Source organism: Schistocerca americana, chromosome 8, assembly GCF_021461395.2.
Source record: "Schistocerca americana isolate TAMUIC-IGC-003095 chromosome 8, iqSchAmer2.1, whole genome shotgun sequence".
NCBI classification, from domain to species: Eukaryota; Metazoa; Arthropoda; class Insecta; order Orthoptera; family Acrididae; genus Schistocerca; species Schistocerca americana.
In genome coordinates, this window is record NC_060126.1 from 276,435,398 (window position 1) to 276,463,279 (window position 27,882).

General features: G+C 43.6%; 1 protein-coding gene across 1 annotated transcript in view; it reads left to right on the forward strand.

Annotated features, from left to right (window-relative positions):
- LOC124545763 (transient receptor potential channel pyrexia-like) overlaps positions 1 to 27,882 on the forward strand; it is a 233,800-nt gene that overhangs the window by 102,096 nt on the left and 103,822 nt on the right. The window contains exons 4-6 of the mRNA XM_047124708.1: positions 2,166 to 2,353; positions 16,405 to 16,668; positions 25,030 to 25,214. Coding sequence (XP_046980664.1) covers positions 2,166 to 2,353; positions 16,405 to 16,668; positions 25,030 to 25,214 — 637 coding nt within the window. The remainder of the gene's footprint in view (positions 1 to 2,165; positions 2,354 to 16,404; positions 16,669 to 25,029; positions 25,215 to 27,882) is intronic.

Genomic DNA, 27,882 nt, shown 5'->3' on the forward strand with positions numbered 1-27,882 from the left:
TTGGGTACTCATATGAAGGAGATTTAAATGTCTTATAGCAGCAGTGGGACCCCTCATAATATAAAAGCAGATTTTGAAAATAGCCATATATCAAAAGTAGGCCATAACAATTAATGTAAAATGCAAGGTGTGGATAACTAGTAATATATATCGTACATCCAGAAAGAACGTCATAACTTAGGAATGGTAACAGTACAAATTATTCCCAAAATATATATCGCATTGTAGACAAATTAGAACCTGATTACACACATTTTTCCGCAATTACTTACTAAAGCAATTAAAACATAGTGACATACTAGCAACATGATATAATCACCTGAAAGTGATGAGGATTTAAATTTCTTGTCTATAGGGAAAACATATACATTATTATAACTGAACGCTTAATGCGTAGTGTACATGGATTTTGTTAAGGGTCTATTATGACTGTCAGTTATGTAACCTGACCACCAGTTGACAGAGGTTATTACAGAACCAGTGCTAAAAGTACAAGCCTCTGTCAACTGGTGTCAGACACATAATGTTTTTCATGACATTTTGACCTGTTAAATCGTGACATATATTGTACAATTACCACTATTAATGTATTTGACTTCTTGGTTTCAACATAAAATTTTACGTAAATTAAGCACTTTGTACCTCTGACTTCCCACGCCAGATGGCGGTTACTGTGCTACAACCAATTATGTTAAATTTTATGTCATGTTATTTGTATATTTTTCTTTTTTTACAAGTCCTGTAATGTGACACCTTATAATTTTACCTGTAGATTTTTATTCTTTCTTTTTTTTTTAGTTGTTTTGGAAATAACACGCCAGTGTATGTTGGCAAGATGCGCATTTCCCCCTTCCTTTTTGCTACGCGTTTTTAATGTTCAATTTTAAATTTGAAATATTCAGTTAATGATTTGCAAGTGTACATTTGGTGTTTTGTGGTAATCTCTTGCCAAATAAAGTAATGTTAAGTCTTCACGTGACACACGTCACATAGAGGGCGTTCCAAGCCCCTGTCACACCGAGGTCTGCATTATAGGTGAATGTAAACAGCGGCTTCAGTTATTGTGATCGTTTCATAGCGTCTGTTAGTACTAATAACTAGACACCAGTGCCTACGGGCTTTAATTTGTACGATAAAGGTATATTATTGCCAACAGTTGTCTTATACTCGGGTGTATTTGCGGTCTTTTGTTTCTTATACACTGATTGCTATGTGAAATTTTTAACTTCCAGCACTGAAGATGATCATTATGTGATCTAAAATCGATTTCGCTGTCAATAAATCATCAAAATTACGGCCAACGCTAACCTTCTTTGTACTTTTACTTATTGTATGGTCATTGTGCATACAGCAGCTGGGCGGGATTAGCCGAGGGATCTAAGGCCCTGCAGTCATGGACTGTGTGGCTGCTCCCGGCGGAGGTTCGAGTCCTCCCTCGGGCATGGGTGTGTGTGTTTGTCCTTAGGATAATTTAGGTTATGTAGTGTGTAAGCTTAGGGAGTGATGACCTTAGCAGTTAAGTCCCATAAGATTTCACACACACATTTGCACACAGTACTCTGTGGAGTCGCTGATCAACAAGTTCCGTTTTGGAACTTTTGACTCTTGAATTGCTTTCTTGTAACATAGTTCACATCCAAGTATTTGCTTTTTTAATTTCTGCGAGGGGTCTATACTCGCCTACTCTCACTTTTCATCACATTAACTTGTGACGGTTATATATTCGTATTCTTACCATATGACTCATATTTTATAACCAACATTGAGTATGACAATTTCCAAGAATACAGAGGGAGAACACGCACGTCAGTGGCCGAGCGGAAGGTTAATAATTTTGTGAAAAAAAAAGAGACACCAAGGAGATTTGTACATGCGTCTCCCGCTTTGAAGTCCGATACCATGACCACACAACCACGACGCCGTGATTCCTACAATTCGCTTGATGTTGCACACCTTGAGATTGTGCCGTTCACTGTTTCTACTTCGCTTTTTTTTCTCACAGTGCAGTACTCCTTCTCCCTGTTTTCATGCTTGATCTGTGCTCAGTTTTTGGCGGGCTGTCGACTGGGCCCTCTTACCACTAATATGAGGGGGCTGCGATGGGGAGTTTCCCTTGTAAGACCTAAGGTGTGTTAGCTGGCAGCATGTGCTTGGCCTGTGCGCAGACAGTCGACACGCGTACCCGCCGGACGTGACGGTGTCACGCCAGATGAGCGGCGACTTCTTCGAGGGCGCCGACGAGCTGCTGAAGGCGCTGGGGGCCGGCGACGCGGCCGCCGTGGGCGCCATCTTGGACAGCCACCCACACCTCGCCACGGCCCGCATGGGGCCCGTCCGCATCACTGCGCTGCAGGTCAGTCTCCGTGTGCAGTGGTCTGGGAAGAACGAAGACCGCGTCGTGTGATCACTGTGGTGCGAGCGACGGTATGAGAAATAAAGGTCCGACTGACGAGCACAGCACACATTCTGCCTTCGTTACACGTTGTTTAAGTGGCAAACCAGGGGTGAGATTGGACTATATAAGCTGTCTTACTCTAATTTTTAAAATATTTCTTTTGAAGGATTCTCAAATGTCTTTCAAAAAGTTCACAGTTAAAAAGAAAATATTTCTTGAGTAATAATTTGTGAGGATTTCTACGTAGATTTGTTAAAAGACAGTGACAGGAATAATAAATTAGAGATTTTATTAGGGTATTTCAGACTAATTAGACTAGTCAGTTTTCTAACTCGTGTGCAGCAGGATTGTAGGCTACTGACTGATAACGTTTTAACAGACATTGCTCAGGCTGAAAGATTTAATGTGCACCACTTCTTAATGAACTATCTGATTGTGATGAACAATTAATGGAAATAAACAAATATGGCAACTTACAGTCTGGAGACTGGTTCATACAAACCAGTGAGGTTTATTAATGAGAACAGGATTCAGTGTTTTAATAGTAAGTTAAAAGAGGTGGTATGGAGTGAGGTATACTTAGAAACAGATGTTAATGCCAGTTTCTATTTAATCCTTATTAAATTTGTGTCGGTCTTTGAAAGTTGCGAGTAGGGGGAAGAGTGTCATGGATATGATACACGAATTGAGATGGCAATCATGAAGACAAAGGCGTTTTTCTTGCGGCAGGCTCTTCTCATGAAGTTTCCGTCACCAACTTTGCCCTCAGAGTGTGAAAATATTTCATTGACGCCCACCTACATGATTATCATAATAAAACAGGAGAAATCAAAGCTCGCTCGGAAAGATTTATGTGTTCGTTTTGAGGAACGGTAAAAAAAAAAAATGTATAGAAGGTGATTTGATGAACCATCTGCAAGGCACTCAATCGCGAATTGCAGAGTAATCATGTAGCTGTAGAACTCTCCTTGCTCGTATACTGGAGGGTTAAGCATTTTTCTCACATTACTGTGGGCAACCACTCTCTTTCACCAATAAAATAACTAAAAACTACCTCTTACATGTAACATAGAAATAATAAATAACAAACAGGTATCATTAAGCTGTTTACAAGAAGTCATAATCCTGTCCAAAGTCCTCAATATCAGTTTTGCTTTAGTCTCACTCGCTTCCAACTGTCAGTTAATTACTTCTATGAACAATTAGTCAGGCCTCTCTACACGAAAGCTCGCCACCTGTCCCCACGAAGTCTTCCTCTTGCTCCTTTGGTCCTCTCCGGAAGTTGCTCTCATTTTCGAATTCTTACCAGAAATTACATACCATACCAAGAATCGATACTGCTCCACCGGATCATTCCACCCTGCCACTGATAGCTGTGTTTCTGTTGAGTGGAAAGAAATCTTTGATATTTGTTACTACAAGTTCTCCACAATGAATTTTCAATGTCTCCTGATCTACCACATCAGGAACATGATCGGTTACCACAAACTGTTCCTCGTCGATTATATGCGAACTTTCTGGTTGTCTGGAAAGCTTCCTCGTATTGTAGCCGTTACTTGATGTGAAGCCACATTGTGTTTCTGACCACCACCATCAAAGATGTTGCCACAGAATTTATCAGCTAATGCCATTACAGCGTTCAATCCAACGTCCACCAATCTTCGATAGTACCTGCATCTACTCTGTGACAGAGTGAATTCTGAACACTGTCAGTGCCTAATGCCAAATCCTCTAACGAGTCGCTATGCTCTGTGTCAAATCTCCTAAGATTTGCCTCGTCAAATGTAAGTAAGCACGAGCTTCTTCGGCACTGTTTACAGTTGTCTTATTGGAGGTTAAATTATGCACACTGTCCGTAACTAAAAGTGCCACATCCTCCAACCTACTCATTCTCTGTGCATGGTTATAAATTTTTTGGTGTATGTTCTAAGGGTTGGAAGGTCCGATGTAAACAAAATCCTGGCAGGCATCGCCAATTATTTATGTGAGGATATGGCTTAGCCTTCAATATACCGCTGTGGATGTCAGGATAATCAGCATCGATTGGACTGGCTGATGGTCAGATTCCCCCAACCCATTGGGTTCACATGCACTGAATGAAAAATGTTTCGCACAATAGGTAACTAACCGGAAAGGGTGGCTATAGTAAACGTGAGTTATAACAAATTACACTACTGGCCATTAAAATTGCTACACCAAGAAGAAATTCAGATGATAAACGGGTATTCATTGGACAAATATATTATTTTAGAACTGACATGTGATTACATTTTCACGCAATTTGGGTGCATAGATCTCGAGAAATCAGTACCTAGAACAACCACCTCTGGCCGTAATAACGGCCTTGATACGCCTGGGCATTGAGTCAAACAGAGCTTGGATGGCGTGTACATGTAGCTTCAACACTATACCACAGTTCATGAAGAGTAGTGACTGTCGTATTGTGACGAGTCAGTTGCTCGGCCACCATTGACGAGACTTCTTCAGTTGGTGAGAGATCTGGAGAATGTGCTTGCCAGGCAGCAGTCGAACATTTTCTGTATCCAGAAAGGCCCGTACAGGACCTGCAACATGCCGTCGTGCATTATGCTGCAGAAATGTAGAGTTTCGCAGGGATCGAATGAAGGGTAGAGCCACGGGTCGTAACACATCTGAAATGTAACGTCCACTGTTCAAAGTGCCATCAATGCGAACAAGAGGTGTGCGGAGATGTGTAACCAATGGCACTCCATACCACCAAGCAGGTGATACGCCAGTATGGCGATGACGAATACACGCTTCCAATGTGCATTCACCGCGATGTCGCCAAACACGGATGCGACCATCATGATGATGTAAACAGAACCTGGATTCATCCGAAAAAATTACGTTTTGCCATTCATGCACCCAGGTTCCTCATTGAGTACACCATCGCAGGCACTCCTGTCTGTGATGCAGCGTCAAGGGTAGCCGCAGCCACGGTCTCCGAGCTGATAGTCCATGCTGCTGCAAACGTCGTCGAACTGTTCGTGCAGATGGTTGTTGTCTTGCAAACTTCCCCGCCTGTTGACTCAGGGATCGAGGCGTGGCTGCACGATCCGTTACAGCCATGCGGATAAGATGCCTGTCATCTCGACTGCTACTGATACGTGTCCGTTGGGATCCAGCACAGCATTCCGTATTATTCCTCCTGAACCCACTGATTCCATATTCTGCTAACAGTCATTGGATCTCGATCAACGCAAGCAGCAATGTCACGATACGATAAACCGCAATCGCGATAGGCTGCAATCCGACGTTTATCAAATTCAGAAACGTGATGGTACGCATTTCTCCTCCTTACACGAGGCATCACAACAACGTTTCACCAGACAACGCCGGTCAACCGCTGTTTGTGTATGAGAAATCGGTTGGAAACTTTCCCCATGTCAGCACGTTGTAGGTGTCGCCACCGGCGCCAACCTTTTGTGAACGCTCTGAAAAGCTAATCATTTGCATATCACAGCATCTTCTTCCTGTCGGTTAAATTTCACGTCTGTAGCACGTCATATTCGTAGTGTAGAAATTTTAATGGCCAGTAGTGTATTACAGGTTTATCTGACCCCAAGCAATGTAGAGATAAACATAACTAGGAATTGTTGACATTGATTAATATAAACCTAATACGTGAATACCTCCGCAAGGACTGGATAACTCAGGCTAATGGGACAGTGATTGCTTGCGTCTGCCAGAAGAATGAATGAACTACACATGGAACTAACATTTCCATTTGATTCGAAATGAACCAGTAGACGCTTATGACAATGTTGTATTCCGAAATGCGGCTTGTTATAACTGCGTGCCCTTAAACGCACTTGAATTTTTGATCACTGCTTGTTGATTGCTCGTCATTGCTGTGATCTCTCGCCATACTCAGTTCTCAGATATATGATGTGAAGTGGGTGCCATGCTCTGCAGCTGAAGTCTTTTGTCAAGTGTTCTCTTCTGTCTTCCAAATCCAAGTGTCCTCTGTATCTTGCACTGAAGTCTTCTCAGCTGCATCTTCAAGAGAAGTGTCTCTCTATCAAGAAATGAGCTCGTTCTACTTCCAGGAAGCCCGCACAGTTCTAGTGCACCAACAAAAACAGCGATGCAAAGTACTAGCCAATGATATATTTGTTAGCATGTCAACAACCACCCATCCACGCAAAATGTTTGCAACATTAATCAGTTATTACATCCTGGGCTTGCAGTTCTTACCAATTCACAGTTTCTCTTCCAACCTTCAGTCACTTTGATATTTCAGCATCTGTCTGTGTTCCACAGACACACTGCTCGAAAACTGACGTCTTGAGTTCCTATACTCTATTTGTTTAAGCTAGTCAATATAGAGACGTCTTACAGCCTTTTTGGCCAGAGGTCTCCCACCTCACACAAAGTTGTGACAGAGAGTTGGCTAAAATAGAAAAGAATACTTGTTCACAAAGCAGACCAGCTGCTTCTCAAGACACACCAAGATGTTTATCGATTACTGATTGCCCCTCACATAGCATTAGAGAAGGCTAATTTGAACGCCCTTATTTCGAAGTTTGTTTATCTTGGTTAGCCCTGTTTATAAAAACTACTACTCTCTCCCGAGTGCAGTTTTCATCACACCACAATAACTATTGCACCATGCCGTTCAGTGTGCAAAGCATTACGCGAAAACAGTATGAGGCCTGTACCTGCTTCTAACGGTCACTGTGGCTTTTGCTGTCTTCCAGAAAGACATTTCGCTGCCATCAGGAGGACGTTTTGTAACACTGGGTCACTGACCTGGCCCATCGGGCCCTGTTGATCAAGCATTCAAACTTCCTCCAGTAAAGAGGAGGAATTAATATAGAGGCAAACAGCTAACTTTGGTAGTCACTGATGTCATTCATTAAAATAGTTAACTATTTTACTAACTCACAGGAATTAAGCTCAGATAGTAATTATTATAAATCACATTGTGATTAGAACAGGAGATCCGCCAGTCTGGCAGTAGACTGCTGCGTATCAGTGCACAACATGAACATGCGTCACATAAGTAATTACGAAGCACAGCTGCATGTACACTATGTCATCAAAAGTATCCGGACAACTTGACTTATAAGTTCGTGGCGCCCTCCATCGATAACACTGGAATTCGATATGGTGTTGGCCCACCCTTTGCCTTGATGACAGCTTCCACTCTCGCAGACAAACGTTCAACCAGTTGCTGGAAGGTTTCTTGGAGAATGGCAGCCCATTCTTCACAGAGTGCTGCACTGAGGAGAGGTATCGATGTCGGTCGGTGAGGCCTGGCACGAAGTCAGTGTTTCGAAACATCCCAAAGGTGTTCTGTGGGATTCAGGTCAGGACTCTGTGCATCACTGGGATGTTACTGTCGTGTAACCACTCCACCACAGGCCGTGCAATACGAACAGGTGCTCGATCGTGTTGAAAGAGGCAATCGCCAACCCCTAATTACTCTTCAACAGTTGGAAGCAAGAAGGTGCTTAAAACATCAATGTATTCCTGTGCTGTAATACTGCCACGCAAAACAAGTGGTGCAAACCCCCTCCATGACACTACACACGCTGGCAGATGACGTTCACTGGGCATTCGCCATACCCACACCCTGCCATCGGATCGCCACATTGGGTACCGTGATTCGCCACTCCACAAAACGTTTTTCCACTATTCAGTCGTCCAATGTTAACGCTTCTTACACCAAGCGAAGCGTGGTTTGGCATTTACTGCCGTGATTTGTGGCTTATGAGCAGCCGCTCGACCATGAAATCCATGTTTTCCCGCCTCCCACCTAACTTTCACAGTACTTGCAGTGGATCCTGATGCAGTTTGGAACTCCAGTGTGATGGTCTGGATAGATGTCTGCCTATTACGCATTATGACCCTCTTCAACTGTCGGTGGTCTCTGTCAGTCAACAGACTAGGTCAGCCTGTACGGTTTTGTGCTGTAAGTGTCCCTTCACGTTTCTACTTCACTATCACATCGGACGCGAGGGATGTTTAGGAGTGTGGAAATCTCGCGTTCAGACGTATGACGCAAGTGACACCCAATCACCTGACCACGTTCGAAGTCCGTGAGTTCCGCAGAGCGCCCTATTCTTCTCTCTCACGATGTCTAATGACTACTGAGGTCGCTGATATGGAGTACCTGGCAGTAGGTGGCAGCAAAATGCACATAATATGACAAACGTATGTTTTTGGGGGTGTCCGGATACTTTTTATCACATAGTGTACATTATCCCATTTCGTAATCTCATGAAAAAAGTTTGTCTGTTATTGATAGTCTCTCTAAATCTCATATCTTTCTGTTCGTACATAGTTTGAACTACGGGTATACGATCTTCATCCATAGTACCCATGAAACCACTCTTGTCTATTCAGTTGAACATAACGATTCACTGTTATTCTATCTTAATGATTGTCCTCCTGTCCGCCATACAAACGAAGTTCACACGTAATTTTCGGAATTTTAATAGCAGTGTCATACACTAAAAGCGACCAGCATCCAGTAATGTCCTCACCAACCCGCGCCCAACTGTTCCTGTCGACAGGTCATTCTCGACTCTCACAAGAAAGATCCACCGCCACTACATTGAAACTATATGGTCTAGCACATAGTGTAGGAGTATCTGTGGAGTCAGCATTCCGACGTGGAGAACTGTATCTTTGTCGCCAGCGACGTAAAATTTCTCCATAAGTGCTCTGCAGATTTTGAACGTTATTGTGTAAGTAGTACTGGAAGATACCTTTTAAACTTACAATGGATTTTATACACGCGCTTCTTAGCAGTGTCAAGAATATGAATTCAATATTTGGTATGAACGTAGATTAAAGCTTTGAAGGGATAAATGCAAAGTCATGTATCTTGTTTGAGACAAGTGTGAAAGCTCAGTAGTCACCTATTTTTGGATGGGAAAACAAGGGTAGCCACTGCAAATTTTTAGGTTTTCCCATTACCTGACGTAGTTAGTCCTGTAAGAGGTGACCTGTAATCGAAAAATTTATTTGCCAAATCGAATTGTTGTTCAGTGATGCCTACTTTCAGCAAATTCGTATTGCCATTTTCAAATCACATTAGTACAACCTGTAGCGTCCGCAACGACCACTATAGGTAGTCCCTTTGCCTTAATCAATTATGACAAATTGCTTACCTGTAATAGTCATCATAGACGCTACAAGTTGTACTAATGTGGTTTGAAAATGGCATTTCAAATTTGCCGTGACTAGGCATGGCTGCACAAACAATTGCGATTTTGGCAAACTAAGTATTTGCATAAGAAGACTTCACCATCTATTTTTAGGTTTTGTACTGCACTTTATCTTGTTGCTGAGTATCTGTTTTAATTAATTATGCTGCAATGGCACTGCTTCCTAGTAGGCAAAAGCCTATGTCTCCTGAAAAACATTTGGCACCACATCATACAGCAAACTACTGATTTATTATACTCTGAGATAATTTTAGGGATGACTTTTGTTACAGATAAAATCAATTTAATCTGTGTTCTTGCTCCCATAGATGTTCAGTCGTCACAGGTCCTGCAGTCCATGCGCTGCTTCCACAAACTGCTTCCATTCCTGTTTTGCGCTTGATTATTCCAGGAGTCTTCAGTCCACAGGGCTGCCAGGCCCTTGTCCCCACCCAGCACTGCTTTGATCGTCCTATGGGGAGTCTCGTGTTCAGTTACGCCGCAGGTGCTTTTTTCACCCACCTTTCTTCTGGTGTATGGGCTACATAGCCTGCTCATGAGATTCTTCTCTTCAGCTTCTGTAGAATTGTCGGCTCGTGAATAAAGCGGTATATCGCCTCAGTCTTCCTCCTTCAAAATTCTCCTTTATCTAAGACAGGTCCCCATATCCTCCTCATTACTCATTTTTCAAATGTTAACCGTTTCTCCTTTTCTTGTTTAGTCATGCTCCAGGTTTCTAAGCCACACGTGATTGATGGGCATATCACTGTGTTATATATTCTCATCTTAGTATTCGCTGATACAGATTTTGAGCTAAGCTTCTCTCTGAGGGAATACATACATTTCATTCCCAACGCTAGTCGCTCCTTGACTTCGATTTCTATGTCTTGTTGCTGCTAAAGCGAGAGCCCAAATATTTTAAGTGGCGAAATCTCTTGAGCCTATGCCATATATCTAAAGACATTAGTGCTGCTCTGGTCTTCATCCAAATTGCATGAATTCCGTTTTGTCTTGATTAACGTTATACCATTTCTTGTACATTTCATTCAACTCATAGTTTGATTCATTTAGCAGTCCTGTATTATCTGAATATGCGTGACAATTAAAACTACCAGCCATCTGTTCTACAGCCCATTCCTGTTACCTGCGTTCCCTTAATACTTTCTGTAAGATGACATTGAACAGACCACATGAGAGCATCCTCTTGTCTGGGACCTGTCTCAGTCTTGACAGATTTTGGGATGATTCCTCGGAAACGCATTGCTGCGCTTGACCCATCCATACAGGTTTGCACCAGTCTCACTAACTTCTCAGGCGTTCTGAAGTTCCTCTGTGTATTGTATAGGCTATTGCTATGGATGATGTAAGCACATTCAAAAGCCACTAACAGACTATAATGTCTTCATCATATTCTCAGTGGTTTCCAAGCAATTGTTTTAGCGTGAAAATGTGATCTATTGTCGATCGATTTGGTCTAAACCAGCTTGGTATTCCTGTATACTGTTCTCTGTGAACAGCTGTAATTTCCTGAATATAATGATAGACACTTCCTTGTAGATTACATTCAGCAAAGAAGCTGATGCGTTTTGCTTCTCTGCTTACATATCGGGCATATTATGGCCAATTTACATTCTTCTGTCAATGTATCATCCATCTGTATCAACTTGACCAGCTTATGTAGCTGTAACTGGAAGCTCTTACCGCCTTCAGTGATTAATTCTCCTGTTATTCTGTCCTTCCATGAGCCTTGTTGTTTCTGAATCTTTTGATTGCCATCTTCATATCTTCTTTAGTCGCTTCCCATTCTTTTTCATTTTTCCTTCTCTCCTTGGTTTGTGCAAGTAGCATCTTATCTGGGGCTGGGGGATTCAAGAGTTCTGAGGAGCATTCCCTTCAGTTCTCTGCAATTCTTTCCTTGCTGTTTTTATCTCGAATGAAAATCCAGATTTCTGGTTTTTGATGCACTGTAAAAATTGTCTTGAGTTCTTGTGGTGGCTTCCTGCTCAGCTTGTCCTAAGCATCTGGTTACATGTATCCTCTTCTCAGGATTGGCTTCATCTCCTTTCTGATGTTGTGAAAATGTTTTCTTTTCTGCTCATTCTCCCTTGCAGCCAGTCACTTCTCCCTTACCTTCCTTCTCCTTCCAGCAGCCTTCTGGCATGTCTCGTGGATCCATTTTCTCTTCTTCATCCTCTTCTTTTTCTCAAGGTATCCTCCGCTATACTTTGTACTGTGGACTTTATTTCTTCCCACTTGGGAAATTAAAACATCCTGGTGCACAAAACTTAAGGGTGGAAGTAACCTTTGCATGATGTACTAATGCCAAGTAACGAAGCTCAGTGCAACTTGACCATGTACAGAGGGTAGCTGAAAGAAATACCCAATGAGAAAATGTTACTTTTATTCAAGTAATTATACTGAAGTCAACATCATTCATCATGGTCCCATACAGAGCGCAAAAGGCGGAACATGGTTCTCGATAGGGCGTGTAAATACCATAGAGAGGAATGCATGCTCTGCAGTATACTCCCATGCTGACCACAAGGTTGATGAGGAGCTTGTTAAAGAGTTCTTTCGGTAGGATGTTCCATTCTTCCACTAGCGCAGTTGACAACTCCTTGCTTGCCGTTTGTGCATGTGGACTTGCTGAAACACGACTCCAGAACATAGTTCACATGTGATCTACATCTACATCTACATCCATACTCCGCAAGCCACCTGACGGTGCATGGCGGAGGGTCCTTGAGTACCTCTATCGGTTCTCCCTTCTATTCCAGTCTCGTATTGTTCGTGGAAAGAAAGATTGTCGGTAGGCCTCTGTGTGGGCTCTAATCTCTCTGTTTTTATCCTCATGTTCTCTTCGTAAGATATACGTAGGAGGGAGCAATATATTGCTTGACTCCTCGGTGAAGGTATGTTCTCGAAACTTCGACAAAATCCCTTACCGAGCTACTGAGCGTCTCTCTTGCAGTCTTTCACTGGAGTTTATCTATCATCTCTGTAACGCTTTCGCGATTACTAAATGATCCTGCAACGAAGCGCGCTGCTCTCTGTTGGATCTTCTCTACCTCTTCTATCAACCCCATCTAATTCAAGCAGTGGGCGAACAAGTTTACTGTAACCTACTTCCTCTGTTTTCGGACTGCATTTTCTTAGGATTCTTCAAATGAATCTCACTCTGGCATCTGCTTTACCGACGATTAATGTCATATGGTCATTCCATTTTAAATCACCCCTAATGCCTACTCCCAGATAATTTATGGAATTAACTGCTTCCAGTTGCTGACCAGCTACTTTTAGCTAAATGATACAGGATATTTCTTTCTGTGTATTCGCAGTGCATTACACTTGCTTACATTGAGATTCAATCGATCGATGGGAGTTAAATCAGAGGAAAGGGGAGCCCACTCTATTCGCCGAATATCCTCTTGTTCCAAGCGCTCCTATGACTGCACAGTTCGTTTCAGTCGCACATTATCATCCACATAAATGATGTCATGGCCAAATGCACCATGAAAGGACACAAGATTTGGAGGTCAATTTGTCCATACAACATTATATGATATTCCATATACAACACCTTGACCCCAAAACGATCATGCCTGGCAGTGCTGGATGCAGATCTTGTCTGACAGGAAAAGATGGGAGCACATAATGCACCTAGAAGCATTGTATAATGTGACTGTTTTGGTAGTCGAGGAGTTTTTGTGATGGGAGGCGTAATTTTGCGTTGGTATACTGACCTATAAATCTTTGAACAAGTACACTCAGCGGCCAATGTTATTGTTTCACTGTATGCCATCCCCACATGCGTCTTTTCAGGGGTGCCTTCAGCTCCAACCTCATTCTTATGAATGAAAGTATACGACTGCATCCAAATGAACAGATGGAGCACCTTATGGACTGATATTCGGTGAATAGAATGGCCTGCCTGTTCCCCCTACTAAAGCCCCATCGAGCACGGGTGGGATGCATTGCATAATGTCCATATGCACCAACGGTCTCCAGCAGCTGCTAATCATGCTGGTGGAGGAATGGAGGAAGGGAACGCTTAAGCACAGCAACTCCTTATCAACCATGTGGACAGCATAGGAGCAGATTGCAGAGCTTGCACTACCATCTGTGGTACTACACACCCTATTAAGAACCATGTCACGCCTTATGTAATGTCCAGGGGACCATCACGATTTGTGGTGACTTCTGTGCACTTATTTTCTTGAACAAAAGTGTCATTTTTGGTCGTCTCACTTCATGTTTCTTCCAGCTACCTTCTGTACTATACTGTAGCAGTTCTTTGTATGTACAATCCAAGTTTCATCGAGTTATGTTGCCTAGTGGTGATACATCAAGTGAAAGTTACTTCCATTCTTAAGTTTTGTAGACCAGTGTATTATGATTAGTGGCAGTAATAGTAATAGTATTACTACTAGTATTAAAGCATTTAGAACTCTGTTGTTATTCACGGCGTCGTTACGTGGAGGGTGGAGAAAAACTGTGTCAGGAAATTTTAACCCTGGGTGGCTGATGCTAGTAGGAACTAAAATTACTAATGTTGTGTAGGTCGACAATGCACAATTTTTAAACTACGGAAACTTGGCACCACGTTCTCTATTTGACCACGGGATTGACCTGCTGTTGGATGCTCTGGACAATGCATGACCGCAAATGATTTGCCTGCCAGAGATCGCGATGTATCCAAGGTGGCCGGCATGCTCAGTGGTAGTGCGCCAGCCTTCCATTCTGGGGGCGAATCCGCTAGGGTCCCGACACATCCATTGTAGTTTCGTGATGAGATGTACCAGGAACAAACCCATCAACAGCTATTAGTTTGCGTACAGATAGTCTTTTACAAATTGTGTTGACCCTGAAAACGGACTTTTTTGTAGCTAGGACATTATTTACTTAAGGCATGTACTCAAAATGGTGACTCACTGCTGCGACACAAGCTTGGGAACGTCGAACGGTGTTCTGACGAACTCTTTCAAAGATTCCTGGCATTACCCTGATGTGAATGGTGGCATGCTGAATGCGATCCATTAATTCCTCTTCGTTTCTAGGTGGTTCGCGTCTGGGTGGGTGAAATAGAACTTTGAAGAATCCCCACAGGAAAAAATCTGGTGGCATGAGGTCTGGTGATCACGGGACCATGTCCTATGAGCACATCTGCCACTACCTGGCTGTTGAAGAGTTCATTTAAATATCTGCACACAGCATGACTGTTGTGTATGGGCGCCTCATCATACTGCAAGCACATGCATACCCGTATGTCCAGTGGAACATCTTCCAGCAGGCTGGGTAGAGTTTCTTGCGAAAGTTAAAGTAATTTGCCCCAATAAGTCGAGGAGGTAGATGGACTGGCCCAATCAGATGGTCGCCCTCAATGCCTGCCCAAATGTTGAGCGAAAATCGTTCCTGGTGTCAGTAGACATACGTGACCTGAGGATGCCCAGTAATGAACGTTTCGAGTGTTGTAAAGCCCATCCCAATGGAAGGTGTACTCGTCAGTAAACAACACAATGGTAGGGAAGTAGGGATCTCGTTCAACACGTCGCAGAAACCACCGGCAAAACCCTAGCCTGTGTTCATAGTCCGCTGCAGGATTTAGATCTTGGACAAGGTAGAAACTAAATGGATGTGGGCTGTCATCCCTCAAAACCTCCCAGACTACCCGATGAGTAACCGCCATGTTGTGTCCAACCGCTCGAGTACTTGTCATAGGTATTTCGTTGAAGTGCTCGAGAACAGTCTCTTCAAATGCAGTATCCCGTTAGAGGTCTTCCAGTATCACCACGATATCCCCCTAACGAGCCTGTTTCGCCAAATCACTGGTGGAATGCTGTAAACGTTCGTGGGTGTGGGTGGCGTCTTGCTGGGTACCGCTCCTCATACAACCGACGAGCTTCATGCACATTACCGCCTGCTAGTCCATAAACAAAAATCATATCTCGTTGTTCTTCAAACGAATACTATGCCAAAAAAATGGCTCTGAGCACTATGGAACTTAACATCTATGGTCATCAGTCCCCTAGAACTTAGAACTACTTAAATCTAACTAACCTAAGGACATCACACAACACCCAGCCATCACGAGGCAGAGAAAATCCCTGACCCCGCCGGGAATCGAACCCGGGAACCCGGGCGTGGGAAGCGAGAACGCTACCGCACGACCACGAGATGCGGGCGAAATACTATGCCACCATGCTTACCGTATGACTAAATCACAGGTCACATGTGTGTGCTCTGAAGCGAAGCTTATGTGTGAATGCCTCTGATGTGAGGTGTAGACAAACAGCAAGACCTATTCGACACTGGCGCGTATCACGTTGGGGCAGTGACGAGGCGAGGGTCATTTGTATGTGTGAACCGACAGCCATAGCTCTGCCCATCAACCGAGGAACGGCAACAGGACAACCCCACGGCCAATCAGAGCAAGTAGCGCCAAGTTTCTGTAGTTTAAATATGGTGCATTGTCGAGCTACACAACATCAGTAATTCTGGTTCCTACGGGCATCAGCTATCCAGGGTTAAAATTTCGTGTCACAGTTTTTCCCCACCCTGTACATTCAAAATATTTTTAATTCTATTGATACCATTTTGTTTCTATACATACTAAAATTATTGTCATTTCTTAAGAAACTAATATACTGCACGTGTAACACGCAGATTCAGTGTAAGAGTGTGCCTAAAGGCCCTAATCTGACTAGGTCAAATAAAGTGAATAAATAAAAATATAAAATTCCATCTCTACGGGAAGCAATCAATCAGATATCGATCGAGTGCTTGCTGCCAGTGTTGTAGTGAACTGAGCAGAGTCCCGTGTGACGGCGGCAGGTGGCGGCGTCGCTGCCAGATGCGGGTCAGTCCCTGGCTGTGACGCAGTCGGTGCTTCGGCGCTGCCCTCTGGTGTCCGGGGAGGACCGGCTGGGGCGGGGCGCGCTCTACCACGCGGCGGCACGCGGCCACCTGGAGGTGGTACGGCTCCTGCTGACGGCGGGCGCCAGCCCCAACGCCGCTGCTGGCATGCACGGCTCCACCACCGACCTGCTCGATGGCATCTCCACCCTCGACACCAACATGCAGCTCGTCAACGAGAAGGTCGCTATCTACTGTCTATTGCCGTTTACACTTGCAAACTTACAACAACACTGTGCACAACAATTTTTATAAACCCAATAATTTTCTCCCACTGCGACGCAGAAGTGTGAAATTTAGCTTAAACGTGCTTACAAATGTCCTCTGGAATGTTGCAAAAATTTAGCGAAGTCATTCTCTGGCTCGGCGACGTTTCAAACAGCAATGGAACGACGCACGCGAGAAAGAGGTCAGAGCTCAGGAGTTCACTTGAGGTGTAAGGTAAGTTAATGATGCCAGGTCGTCACCAAGTTTCACCACAATTCTGTCCAAGGCCACCGTGGGGTAATCCTCTCGACGCTAGCACCTGCTGATTGCATGCAAATTGGGAATTGGGAGGGTTCTCAGAAGGATTGCCTATCCCACCAGCAGGTATGTATCGGTGTATGGGTGTCTCTGTGTAGAGACATCTGTAAGGTGAACAAGAATGATGGGCGATTGTCACCGAGGGTGTTGCCAAACTAGGGTATCGTGCAGGCACTCTTTGCCGTTTTATTCATGCAAGTGTAAATGTGCACCCCTCCTGATCACGTCACAAGAGGATACAAAACAACAGGACAGAATAAATATAAACACTCTTTGCTGCTTCAGATCATATTCAAATTTCGTCCAACGATTTTGAACGATTCCCAGTCGTTCCCCCTGTATACAAGGGCAAAAATTGTTGTCAGATCAAGTTCGATAGGGTTACAGTTCAAAAATATCCTTAGAGAAGGGTTGAATTGTTTTTTGGGGGGGGGGGGGGGAGGGAGGAGGCTGTCAGGAGTGTCAAAGACCGTCAAGGATGGCTTTCTGTCGCACACTACACTGCAGACTGTCGTTTTTGTCCGCGAAAAATGTTCAAATAAACTTCCTAAGTAATGGGTTGTTTCATTGACGCCGTGTATGCCAACTCCTGAGGCCTTTTTGTGTCGATTCTGAGTGGTGGCGTGTCTTAAATACTTTCCTCGGCCACCTATGACAAAACTGTGTGGTTTCAACTCTGGACGTTGCGTTTCTGACCTCAAGAGAAGGTGCGAGATGTGGGTAGGGGGTGGTGGGGAGTGTAATGATATTCAATCGTGAGAAACAAGATGGCTCCACCTTAACCGCTACTAAAATCATAGTTTCACTGGTAACGAACAAGGTAAACGCAAGAGAACCCAGACATCACGACAGGAAACATAAAAAGAAACTCAAACCAGTCTGAAAACACAGCTACCAAGGCTTGAACTATACTGAAAACTAGGCAATATGAGAAAACTCGTAATTACTGCACCATGCTTGTTTGTGGAAGTAAATCCTCTTCAGGTCGTCACCTTAAGTAGGTCATCGCCATCTACGACAAAACACTGTCTCCTCAATGACGCTGCTGCTGGAGTACGACATCGCTCTGCTCCATTGAACTCTTACGAATTCGTCATCTCTCTCTGCTGTAAAGCCGGAGATCTTTGACTCTGTCAGCACTGCTCGTTTACAACTGACAGAGTCAAAAGTATTTTCTCTGGATATATGTGCTGCTGTGATATATATCCTGTGGAATGCTAATGATATTAGCTTATATAATTATCAAGTGTCACTGTTTGCATCCTGTGATAGATGCTGAACTTCTCGACTTCTGAAACAAATGTCCATTCCTTGTACTTTTTTTTTTATTGAGGAGTAAATTTTTTCTGTGTACAAGGATCGAGAAATGTAAGTTGTGTTACTGTTTGATGGCCAGTAAATATTGCAATTTTAAAAGTGTTTAATTATGCTGTTATAAAACTAATAAATATTAGAAGTCATAACTGGGTATCGTTATCTCCTCTTGCGCTGTACAATATGTTTCAAAGTCTTTGCATCAAACGTCTGTGGGTGATAGCTCACGTCACGATGAACAACTTTTGTTGGAGACAAAATGTTCGCTGATGCTTCCTAGGACACTAGGTGTCCTTTCGTACCGGTTATGCCTTGAAAGGCGGCAGGATGGAGGCAATCTACAGCGCATGTATACCTTGTGTATTGTCTATAATCCAGTCTTCTGCTCCATATGAAGGGGGTAAGTGCACGAATTTTAAGTTCCTGATTCGCTTGAAAACTATCTTTTTTCGCTCAGAGACATGCATTCTTATGGTTTTCTTGTTGAAAGTCGCTTTATGTAAAGGGGTAGTATGCAGCACGCCTGGTAGTAGACCCTGCTAGTTCAGTGAATTCTCGTCATTCCACGACCAGTGAAAGCTAAAGCGGAGAGAGCGGGAAGCGTCAGCACATATTTTCTCTCTTATAAAAGTTATTCTCTATGATGCGATCTGTCACACCTAGACTTTGACAACAGGAGTTATTCTCCAGTAAAAGTTACTCCTCATGACGTGGTCTACCATCTCTACACATATGATGCGAAGACATCGAAAAACTCTATACAGGTAAACTTTATATTACTATACTACCTTCAATTATCATAGAGTGAATTCTTTCCCCTTTGGAACCTACTCTGTATAATAGTCCCCATTCCGTTGTAAAGCTTGTTTCACGAGACTTGATCCGTTTTCTTTCTGGTAAATTTCTAAATTTATTTATTAGTCTGTGACTGACAAGGGGGGCGTACGAACTTCGCCTCACCAATTTGTTTCATATTAATAGGCACGACCAGGACTTCGACATATGTAAACGAAAAGATGCAACTCTCAACCGTTTTCGAGAAAATCGAGATTGAAAATTGGAGGCATACTTATATACTCTGTAGGCCGCTACCATTCAAAGAACCTGCAGCCGAAGGAGTAAGGGCATAGATTCATCAGTGCGAGGGCTCTCGGTCGAATCTCGCTGATGGTACTTTTCTTCATTCCCATGTACTTCTAACAACAAATTCAGTATGAGTGTGCAGTATTTAATGAATCGTTTGTTATTTTCATAATCTTTATCCCATAAAAAAGGAGAAATTTTTTCGGAAGCAGTTTGGAAAATAAGAAAAGGTTACACGAGAAATTTGAGAGGAATTAATATAGTCACTTTATTTACATTACTGTATCTATATTTGTGACACATATAATGCGTAACACTGCACAAATCAGGATGGTAATGATCGTAGAAACATGAAGAACAATAATTATTGCGTGATACTGCACATGTAACGAATGCAGAATTTTTGCATGTGCTTGATGTTTCCAGTGTGTGTCTTGCAAAACAAACTTGGTTTACATTCATAAAAGGTTCTTGGGCATCACACAATTTCGTGGCGTACCACGCATATCGAATACTGATGCAGACGAATGATGCTGTACGATTGATTGTATTTTTTTGTAGTCGTCCTAGAGGCTTATGTTCGATGATATACACGAAATTTTGTAGTCGTTTTAGAAACGTTCTTCACCTGTCTCTAAAAATAAACGCCGCAAGTCTGCACCAACGGAGTTCATGTTGAAGGAATTACTTTAATACTGCGCGATGGTGGACCCTCTCCATATCGAAATGTTTCTGTGGAAAAAAAAACAGTACCTGCGCAGCGAGATTCAGTCCAGACATCCCGTATCTACGGAACTAACAAGAGGGAGGGGGGGGGGAGGCCTAAGACACGCCAACCCCTTTCAGCTTATATTTGGTAGGTCCCTCGCGTACAGCATAAAGTGAAAGACTGAGATATTTTGGCTCAACATCCTTCAGTTCTTAAGAAAACCATACTTCAATGAACCCTCTGCCAGGCACTTCAATGTGATTTGCAGAGTATCCATGTAGATGTACTTGTAGATGTAACGTTCATGACGCGCAAATAACTCAAAAAGCGATGAAAGTGAGGATTTTCTCGTGTGACCATTTTATTAGTGTACCATGTGTATCAGGAATCCGGTAAAACATCAAATCTACGACATCGCTGCGACCGGAAGAAGATTCTGCCAGAACGAGACTAACGACGACTGAAGAGAATCGTCCAACGTGACAGAAGTGCAACATTTCCGCAAATTGCTGCAGATTTCAATGCTGGGACATCGACAAGCGTCAGCATGCGAACCATTCAATGAAACATCATCCATATGGGCTTTCAGAGCCAAAGGCCCATTCGTGTACCCTTGATGATTGTACGACAAATGGTCGGCTGGTGTGGCCGAGCAATTCTAGGCACTTCAGTCTGGAACCGCGCGACCGCTGCGGTCGCAGGTTCGAATCCTGCCTCGGGCATGGATGTGTGTGATGTCCTTAGGTTAGTTAGGATTAAGTAGTTTTAAGTTCTAGGGGACTGATGGCCTCAGCTGTTAAGTTCCATAGTGCTCAGAGCCATTTGAACCATTTTGTACGACACAAAACCTTAAGCCTCACCTAGGCTCGTCAACACTGACTGTTGATGACTGGAAACATGTAGTCTGGTCAGACGAGTCTCACTTCAAATTGTATCGAGCAGATGGACTTGTACGGGTATGGAGACAACCTCATGAATCCATGGAGCCTGCATGTCACCAGGGGACTGTTCTAGCTGGTGGAGGCTCTGTAATGGTGTGGGGTGTGTGCACTTGGAGTCATATGGGACTCCTGGTACATCTAGATACGACTCTGACAGGTGATCACCTGCGTCCATTCATGTCCATTGAGCATTCCAACAGACTTAGGCAATTCCTGTAGGACAATGCGCCACCCCACACATCCAGAATTGCTTCAGGGTGGCTCCAGGACCACTCTTCTGAACTGAAACACTTCCGCTGGCCACCAGACTTCCCGACATAAACATGTATCTGGAATGCCTTATAACGTGCTGTTCAGAGGAGATCTCCATCTCATAGCACTGTTACGGATTTATTGCCACTTCTGCAGGATCACCGGCCGAAGTGGCCGAGCGGTTCTAGGCGCTACGGTCTGGAACCGCGCGACCGCTGTGGTCGCAGGTTCGAATCCTGCCTCGGGCATGGATGTGTGTGATGTCCTTAGGTTAGTTAGGTTTAAGTAGTTCTAAGTTCTAGGGGACTGATGACCTCAGATGTTAAGTCCCATGGTGCTTAGAGCCATTTGAACCATCTGCAGGATCGTGGTGTCAGTTCCATCCAGCACTATTTCAGACATTAGTCAAGTCCATGCCATGTCATGTTGCCGTACTTCTGCATGCTTGCGGGGACTCTACACGATATTAGGCAGATGCACCAGTTTCTTGTTGAGCCAAAATATCTTACTCTTTCATTTTAGGTTGTCCACAAGCGACTTGCCAAATATGAGCCGAGTCGGTGGGTCGTAAGCACTTACTCACTCGGCTATGGACTCCTTGAATACTAGCGACCATACAAAGTACAGGCTTGTTTTAATTAAATTTTTGCTCCTTGAGCCAGCACAGGCAGATAACTATTAAAAGTATGGGTATGCAACTTTATAGGAGTGATTTTCAGACTTTGCGCTACAGGAACTGCGTTGTTAGTAGTATTAGTGTCATGACTTACCATTAGGCGCCGGCTATGGTACGCCAAAGTAAGGTTGAAACACAAGCATCAGTGTACATTACAGATGCAGGCAGTCAACATGAGTATGGGCAAGCAGGGCTTTCTTTACTTGTAAAGCTGTCAAATGAAAACAACACATTAGTGCTGCTGCTCTTCGCGAATATCGACAGATTGACGAAATACGGATAAGCCCTCTTTCCTCACCAGGGTCGGAATTAACTGCCGAGTTTGGAACTGCTACTGGAAGAGGCTGACGGCCAATTGCGCCACAAATTGTTGAAAAATTTACTGTTGCCGTGGCTGAGAATGCTGGACACAGTGTGCGACCTTCAAGCAGTGCACGAAGTGTATATGACAATTGAACATTCCATGGTGCACCGTTCGGAATGCGCTGGAAAGAATGTTGTGCCGTTCCAGGCTGTCGTGGTCGCAGATCGTCGTCGCACTGAGAAAAGTTTGTAAACTGGAACGTAAACATGATACGCAAATAACAAATGCGGGAATTAAAACATATTTCTTTCAATGTTTTATTCGTTTTTTTTCAGATGTATTTCTAAAATGTTTCCACAAAGATTTACTGTCCCACATTTATTCCTTTTTCATAAGGCTCTCTAAAGTAGTGAAAGTATAATTTAACCACTGTGCATACATATAAGCGCGCCTAAAATGTTCGAACTAGATTTTCTCGGAAACTGTTGAGAGTTGCGTCTTCCTGTTTACATGTGTTAAGTCCTAGACGTGCCATACATATGAATCAAATCGGTGAGACGAATTTGGCACCTGATCCTTATGAGCACAGTCGTCAGAACTCATGTTACTGGCTTCCTTTAATCGGATGAAACTATATAGCTCCAGAGACCTTTTCGAGCCCCAAAGATCTGTGCTATATACATGCAGACTGAAGTGAAGAATAAAGTTTATATCAAGGCTGGGATTCGAACCCGGATCTCCTGCTCATTAGGCAGATGTGCTAACCACTACGCCACCTTGTCACATTGGCTTTGCACCGCCGAAGTGACCACCCTAGCATGCTTCCCTCCCCAATCCAAATTCCAATTCACGCCTCAGCCTACACTAGAACACCATTGCGAAGGCTCCCCAGCTCTACTGAAATAGCACCTCAGCATTGAATGAAATGGGGGATCCCACCTGAAACCCAGGGATAGATGCTTTAATCAGATGAAACTACCAGGTGTAGAAGTATGATACCGAAATTTCTCAATAGATGGTGCTAGCCGTCAGTGTAGGGCCGGTGAGACCGTGTCTGCAGCGCCATCTACATCCTGTAACGGCTGATCACGAATGTCAACACACAGTAACGCAAATTCCATACATCGGTATCTCTTTCAAACCTGTAAACATTTCGAGTTTTGTGCATACGAACTACGATTTGCGGACAGCATTGGTTTTCTGTTATCATTTGAAGAAAACTGCTGCAGAATCGTATCTAATGCTTGTTGAAGCTTTCGACGAACATGTTCTTGGAAAAACAGGGTGTTTGAGTGGTTCAAAAAATTCAAAAGTGGTGATTTTGGCGTGAGAAATGACGAGCTCGGGAAACCACAGGAAAGTTCGAAGAGTACGAAATGCAGGCTTTATTGGATGAATATGATACTCAAACTCAACAGGAACTCGCGGAACAATTGACTGTGACACAGAAAGCTGTTTGTCTTTGGTTGAAAGCTATGGGAGAGGTGCAGAAAGTGGGAATATGGGTTCCAAATGTACTGAATGATAGACAGCAAGCAAATGACTTTGGAAATCCTGCTCGCCAGATACAAAAGAAAGTTCTTTCTCCATCGAATAGTGAAAGGTGAATAAAAATAGATCCTATGCGTCGTAAATCATGGGTGAATCCAGACAGACCATCCACTGCAAGACCAAATCGCTTTGGAAAGAAGACAATACTCTGTGTTTCGTGGGATCAGAAGGGTGTCATCTGTTATGAGCTGGTAAAACCTGATGAGACCGTTAAAACTGTTCGCTACAAACAATAAATGATCGATTTAATTCGAGCATTACACAAAAAACGACCGGAATATGGAAAAAGGCAACAAAAAATCATATTGCTCCATGATGACACCCCAAAACACACAGCAAAACGGGTCAGGGAAACGATCGAGGCGTTCAGTTGCGAAATACTAGTGCATGCGGCTTAGTCTCCAGACTTGGCTACGTCCGATTATCATCCATTTGCATCACTGGGACACGCTCTTGCTGAACAACGCTCCAATTCGTATGGAAACGTACGAAAATGGCTCGCTGATTGGTTCGCTTCAAAAGGAGAACTGCTTTTTGGTATGGCACTCCTAGCCTGCTGGAGAGGTGGGAGAAACGAATAAATAGCAATGGTGATTATTTTGAATAAAATATTATTTATCAGTTTCAAACGACAAACGGGAAATTATTGCAACCAAATTCCGGTTTCATACTTCTACACCTGGTATATGCTTCCAGAGACCTTTTCAAGACTCAGACATCTGTGATGCATATATGCAGACTGTAGCAACGAATGAATATTTGTAACAAGGTCTAGATTCGAGCCCGGGTCTCCTTCTCACTGGGCAGTGAACCAACCACTACGTCATACTGCACGGTGTCTCTGCACAATACCATGGATTACTCTAACATGCCTCCTTCCTCAATCGAAATTCACGTTCACACCTCAGTCCACTTGGTATTCCGCCTAAATTCAGCCTGGTTGAAATTTTCATTCGTGGCTTCAGTCTGCATATATACATCAAGGATGTTTCTAACTTATAGTATTCCAATGTTCGAAATTCTCGTAATGAAAACTTTTCAAAACGCTATAGTCGACATGTTGATTACCTAGTCTGATGCAAGAGACTACAGGTCGAACGAGAGTAGTGGTGTCGGACTTTATCGGACACGTCCTCCTCATCTCGGACGTAACCGTCGGCTACCTGGTATCTTGGTGTGTTGTGTGCAGCTGTGCGACGTGGAGTGCCTGGGCCGGACGCCGCTGCACCAGGCGGCCAAGGCGGGCCACGACGCCGTGGTGGCGCTCCTGCTGCAGGCGGGGGCACAGCCGGACGCCAGCGACGTGGCGGGCGTGACGCCGTTGTTGCTCGCGGGCGCCGGCGTCGCCGCCAAAGACCGCGCCGCCGTCGCCAGGTCAGCCTCCTCCTTCCCAGCCATTCCCTTAACTGCCCCCGGCGGGTCAGGGATTTTCTCTGCCTCGCCATGACTGGGTGTTGTGTGATGTCCTTAGGTTAGTTAGGTTTAAGTAGTTCTAAGTTCTAGGGGACTGATAACCATAGCTGTTAGGTCCCATAGTGCTCAGAGCCATTTGAACCTTAACTGCCCTCGTCCACATACAGGGTGCAACGGGTTTAAGTGCAGATGTTTCTACTGGTGACTGAGGACAGTGGACTGAACAACATCACATCAGTAATTACATCATTTGCCGACTAATGATTTTAGGTGGTGCAAGTCGTATGTTTTTAAGTTGGTTAGTGCCGCCAAGTAAATGTGGTAAGAGCAAGAGATTAGTACTTACTTTTCCCTAGGCAGCAGGTCAGATGTTGAAGTGTTGATGATGATGATATTTGGTTTTTGGGGCACTCAACTACGCGGTCGTTAGTGCCCATAAAAAGTCCCATTTTTTCCACAGTCCAATTTTTTTCCACAGTCCAATTTTTTTCCACAGTCCAATCGAGCCACTGTCACGAATGATGATGATGATGATGATGATGATGAAATGATGAAAGCAACACAAACACCCAGTTCCTGGGCAGAGAAAATCCCCAACCTGGGAATCGAACCTGGGACCCCATAATCCAGAGGCAGCAACACTAGCCACTAGACCACGAGCTGTGGACATTTTGAAGTGTGGATACAAAATGTCTATACTGACAGGCATAATCCACATAGTGGTGCAGTTACCACTTTGCATAAAACATCAGGTCGTAAAGTCTGTTATACATTTGTGGAAAGCCTGTTTGACGCAGAGGGGAAAAAAAACCATACACACAGACGATGTGTGTGCATATTGAAGTACCACATATAAAAATATCTGCACTTACACCAATTACACCCCATGTACGGGGTGTCTCAGGAGAAATGGTCAATATTTAGGGATATGACATGAACGATCATTTGAAGTAGGAAGCTTCGCATGGGCTTATGCCCCATTCCAAATGATTTCAGAAATAGAACACACTTAATGCACATTGTTATTTATTTTTATAGTATCCAGTAGAATGACAGGTTTACAAATTTGTGCATATACAACAATTAGTAAACATTACTACATCTGCTTTACAAAATATCTATGGAAAAATATGTATTTTTAACACATTCAGCTCTAAGGTGTTATAGGAACTGTCACAGCACTCAACAGCCTGTTATGTGCACTTCAGACTTCATCCAACTCACAAGCTACAGTGTAATGGCGTAATGTCTTGCAATCTGGTGGTCAGTTAGTTGCACTATCACAAACAATCCACCGATTAGGATAAGTGTGGTTGAGATGTTCCCTCACACGCCTGGTAAAATGTCAGGGCCTCCGTCATGCTGAGTGTGAGTAAGGTACAACTCGTATAAGAACCAAGAGGGGACAATAAGAATCGAGACCAAGAACGAAGTGCTCGCATTAAAAATGGTGTAAGACAGGGATGTTGTTTTTAGCCCCTACTGTTCAGTCTATACGCCGAAGAAGAAATGACGGAAATGAAAGAAAGGTTAAAGAGTGGGATTAAAATTCAACGTGAAAGAATATCAATGATAAGATTCGCTAATGACGTTACTATCCTCAGTGAAAGTGAAGAAGAATAACAGGATTTACTGACTGGCATGAATTAGTACAGATTGAGAGAAAACAGAAGAAATGCGAAAGTAACGAGAAGCACCAGAAAAGAGAACAGTGACGAACTTAACATCAGAATTGGTGATCACGAATTAAGAGAAGCTGCCTATGCAGCAAAATAACCCATGATGGACGAAGCAAGGGTGACATAAAAAGCGGACTAGGACTAGCAAAAAGGGCATTCCTGGCCAAGAGAAGTCTACTAGCATCAAACATAAGCCTTAATTTGAGGAAGAACTTTTTGAGAGTGCACGTTTGGTGCACAGAATTGTATGGTATTGAAACATGGTGTATGGCAAAGCCGGAACAGAAGATTCAAATCATTTGACATGTGATGCTACAGAAGAATATTGAACTAGGTGAAATGATAAGGTAAGGAATGAGGGGGTTCTCCGCAGAATAGGCGAGGAAAGGAATGTTTAGAAAGCAATGATATGTGTATAAGGTCGCCGTTTGCTGCTAGCAGGATTGTATTGCACCAGTTTGATAATGTGTTACTGTTCATGCAAAGGCTGTTATACTGCACGTTCAGATGAAAAAATGGGAAGTTGGAAGAATACCTGTTTCACCCAATGCTCTTAAAACTCTGGAAAACTCTCTAGGATCACTATTTCATCGTATCGGAAAGTGGCGTCTGTTTTGTTCGACTGCAGCAGGAGCACCACCATTGCAGGAGTCGTAAACATACACCTTACCTACATATTCTTCGTTAGTGCAGATATGCGGCATTTTGGCTAGCGCATATACACACATCAAAAAAGGTTTTGCATCACCCCGGTTCCCAGTACTCCTGAAGATAGACTTTGACTGTGTGTATTGTATCATAGACACAGTCCCTTTGACTGTTCAGAGATGTCACTAAAGCCGCCCAAAGATGTAAGCAAGCATGCAGGTGCAGCGCCTATTAGACGGAGGGGGTCCGACAGCCGATCAGTTCCAGTCATTCCACCACGAAGGAGGTATACTACTCGTGTT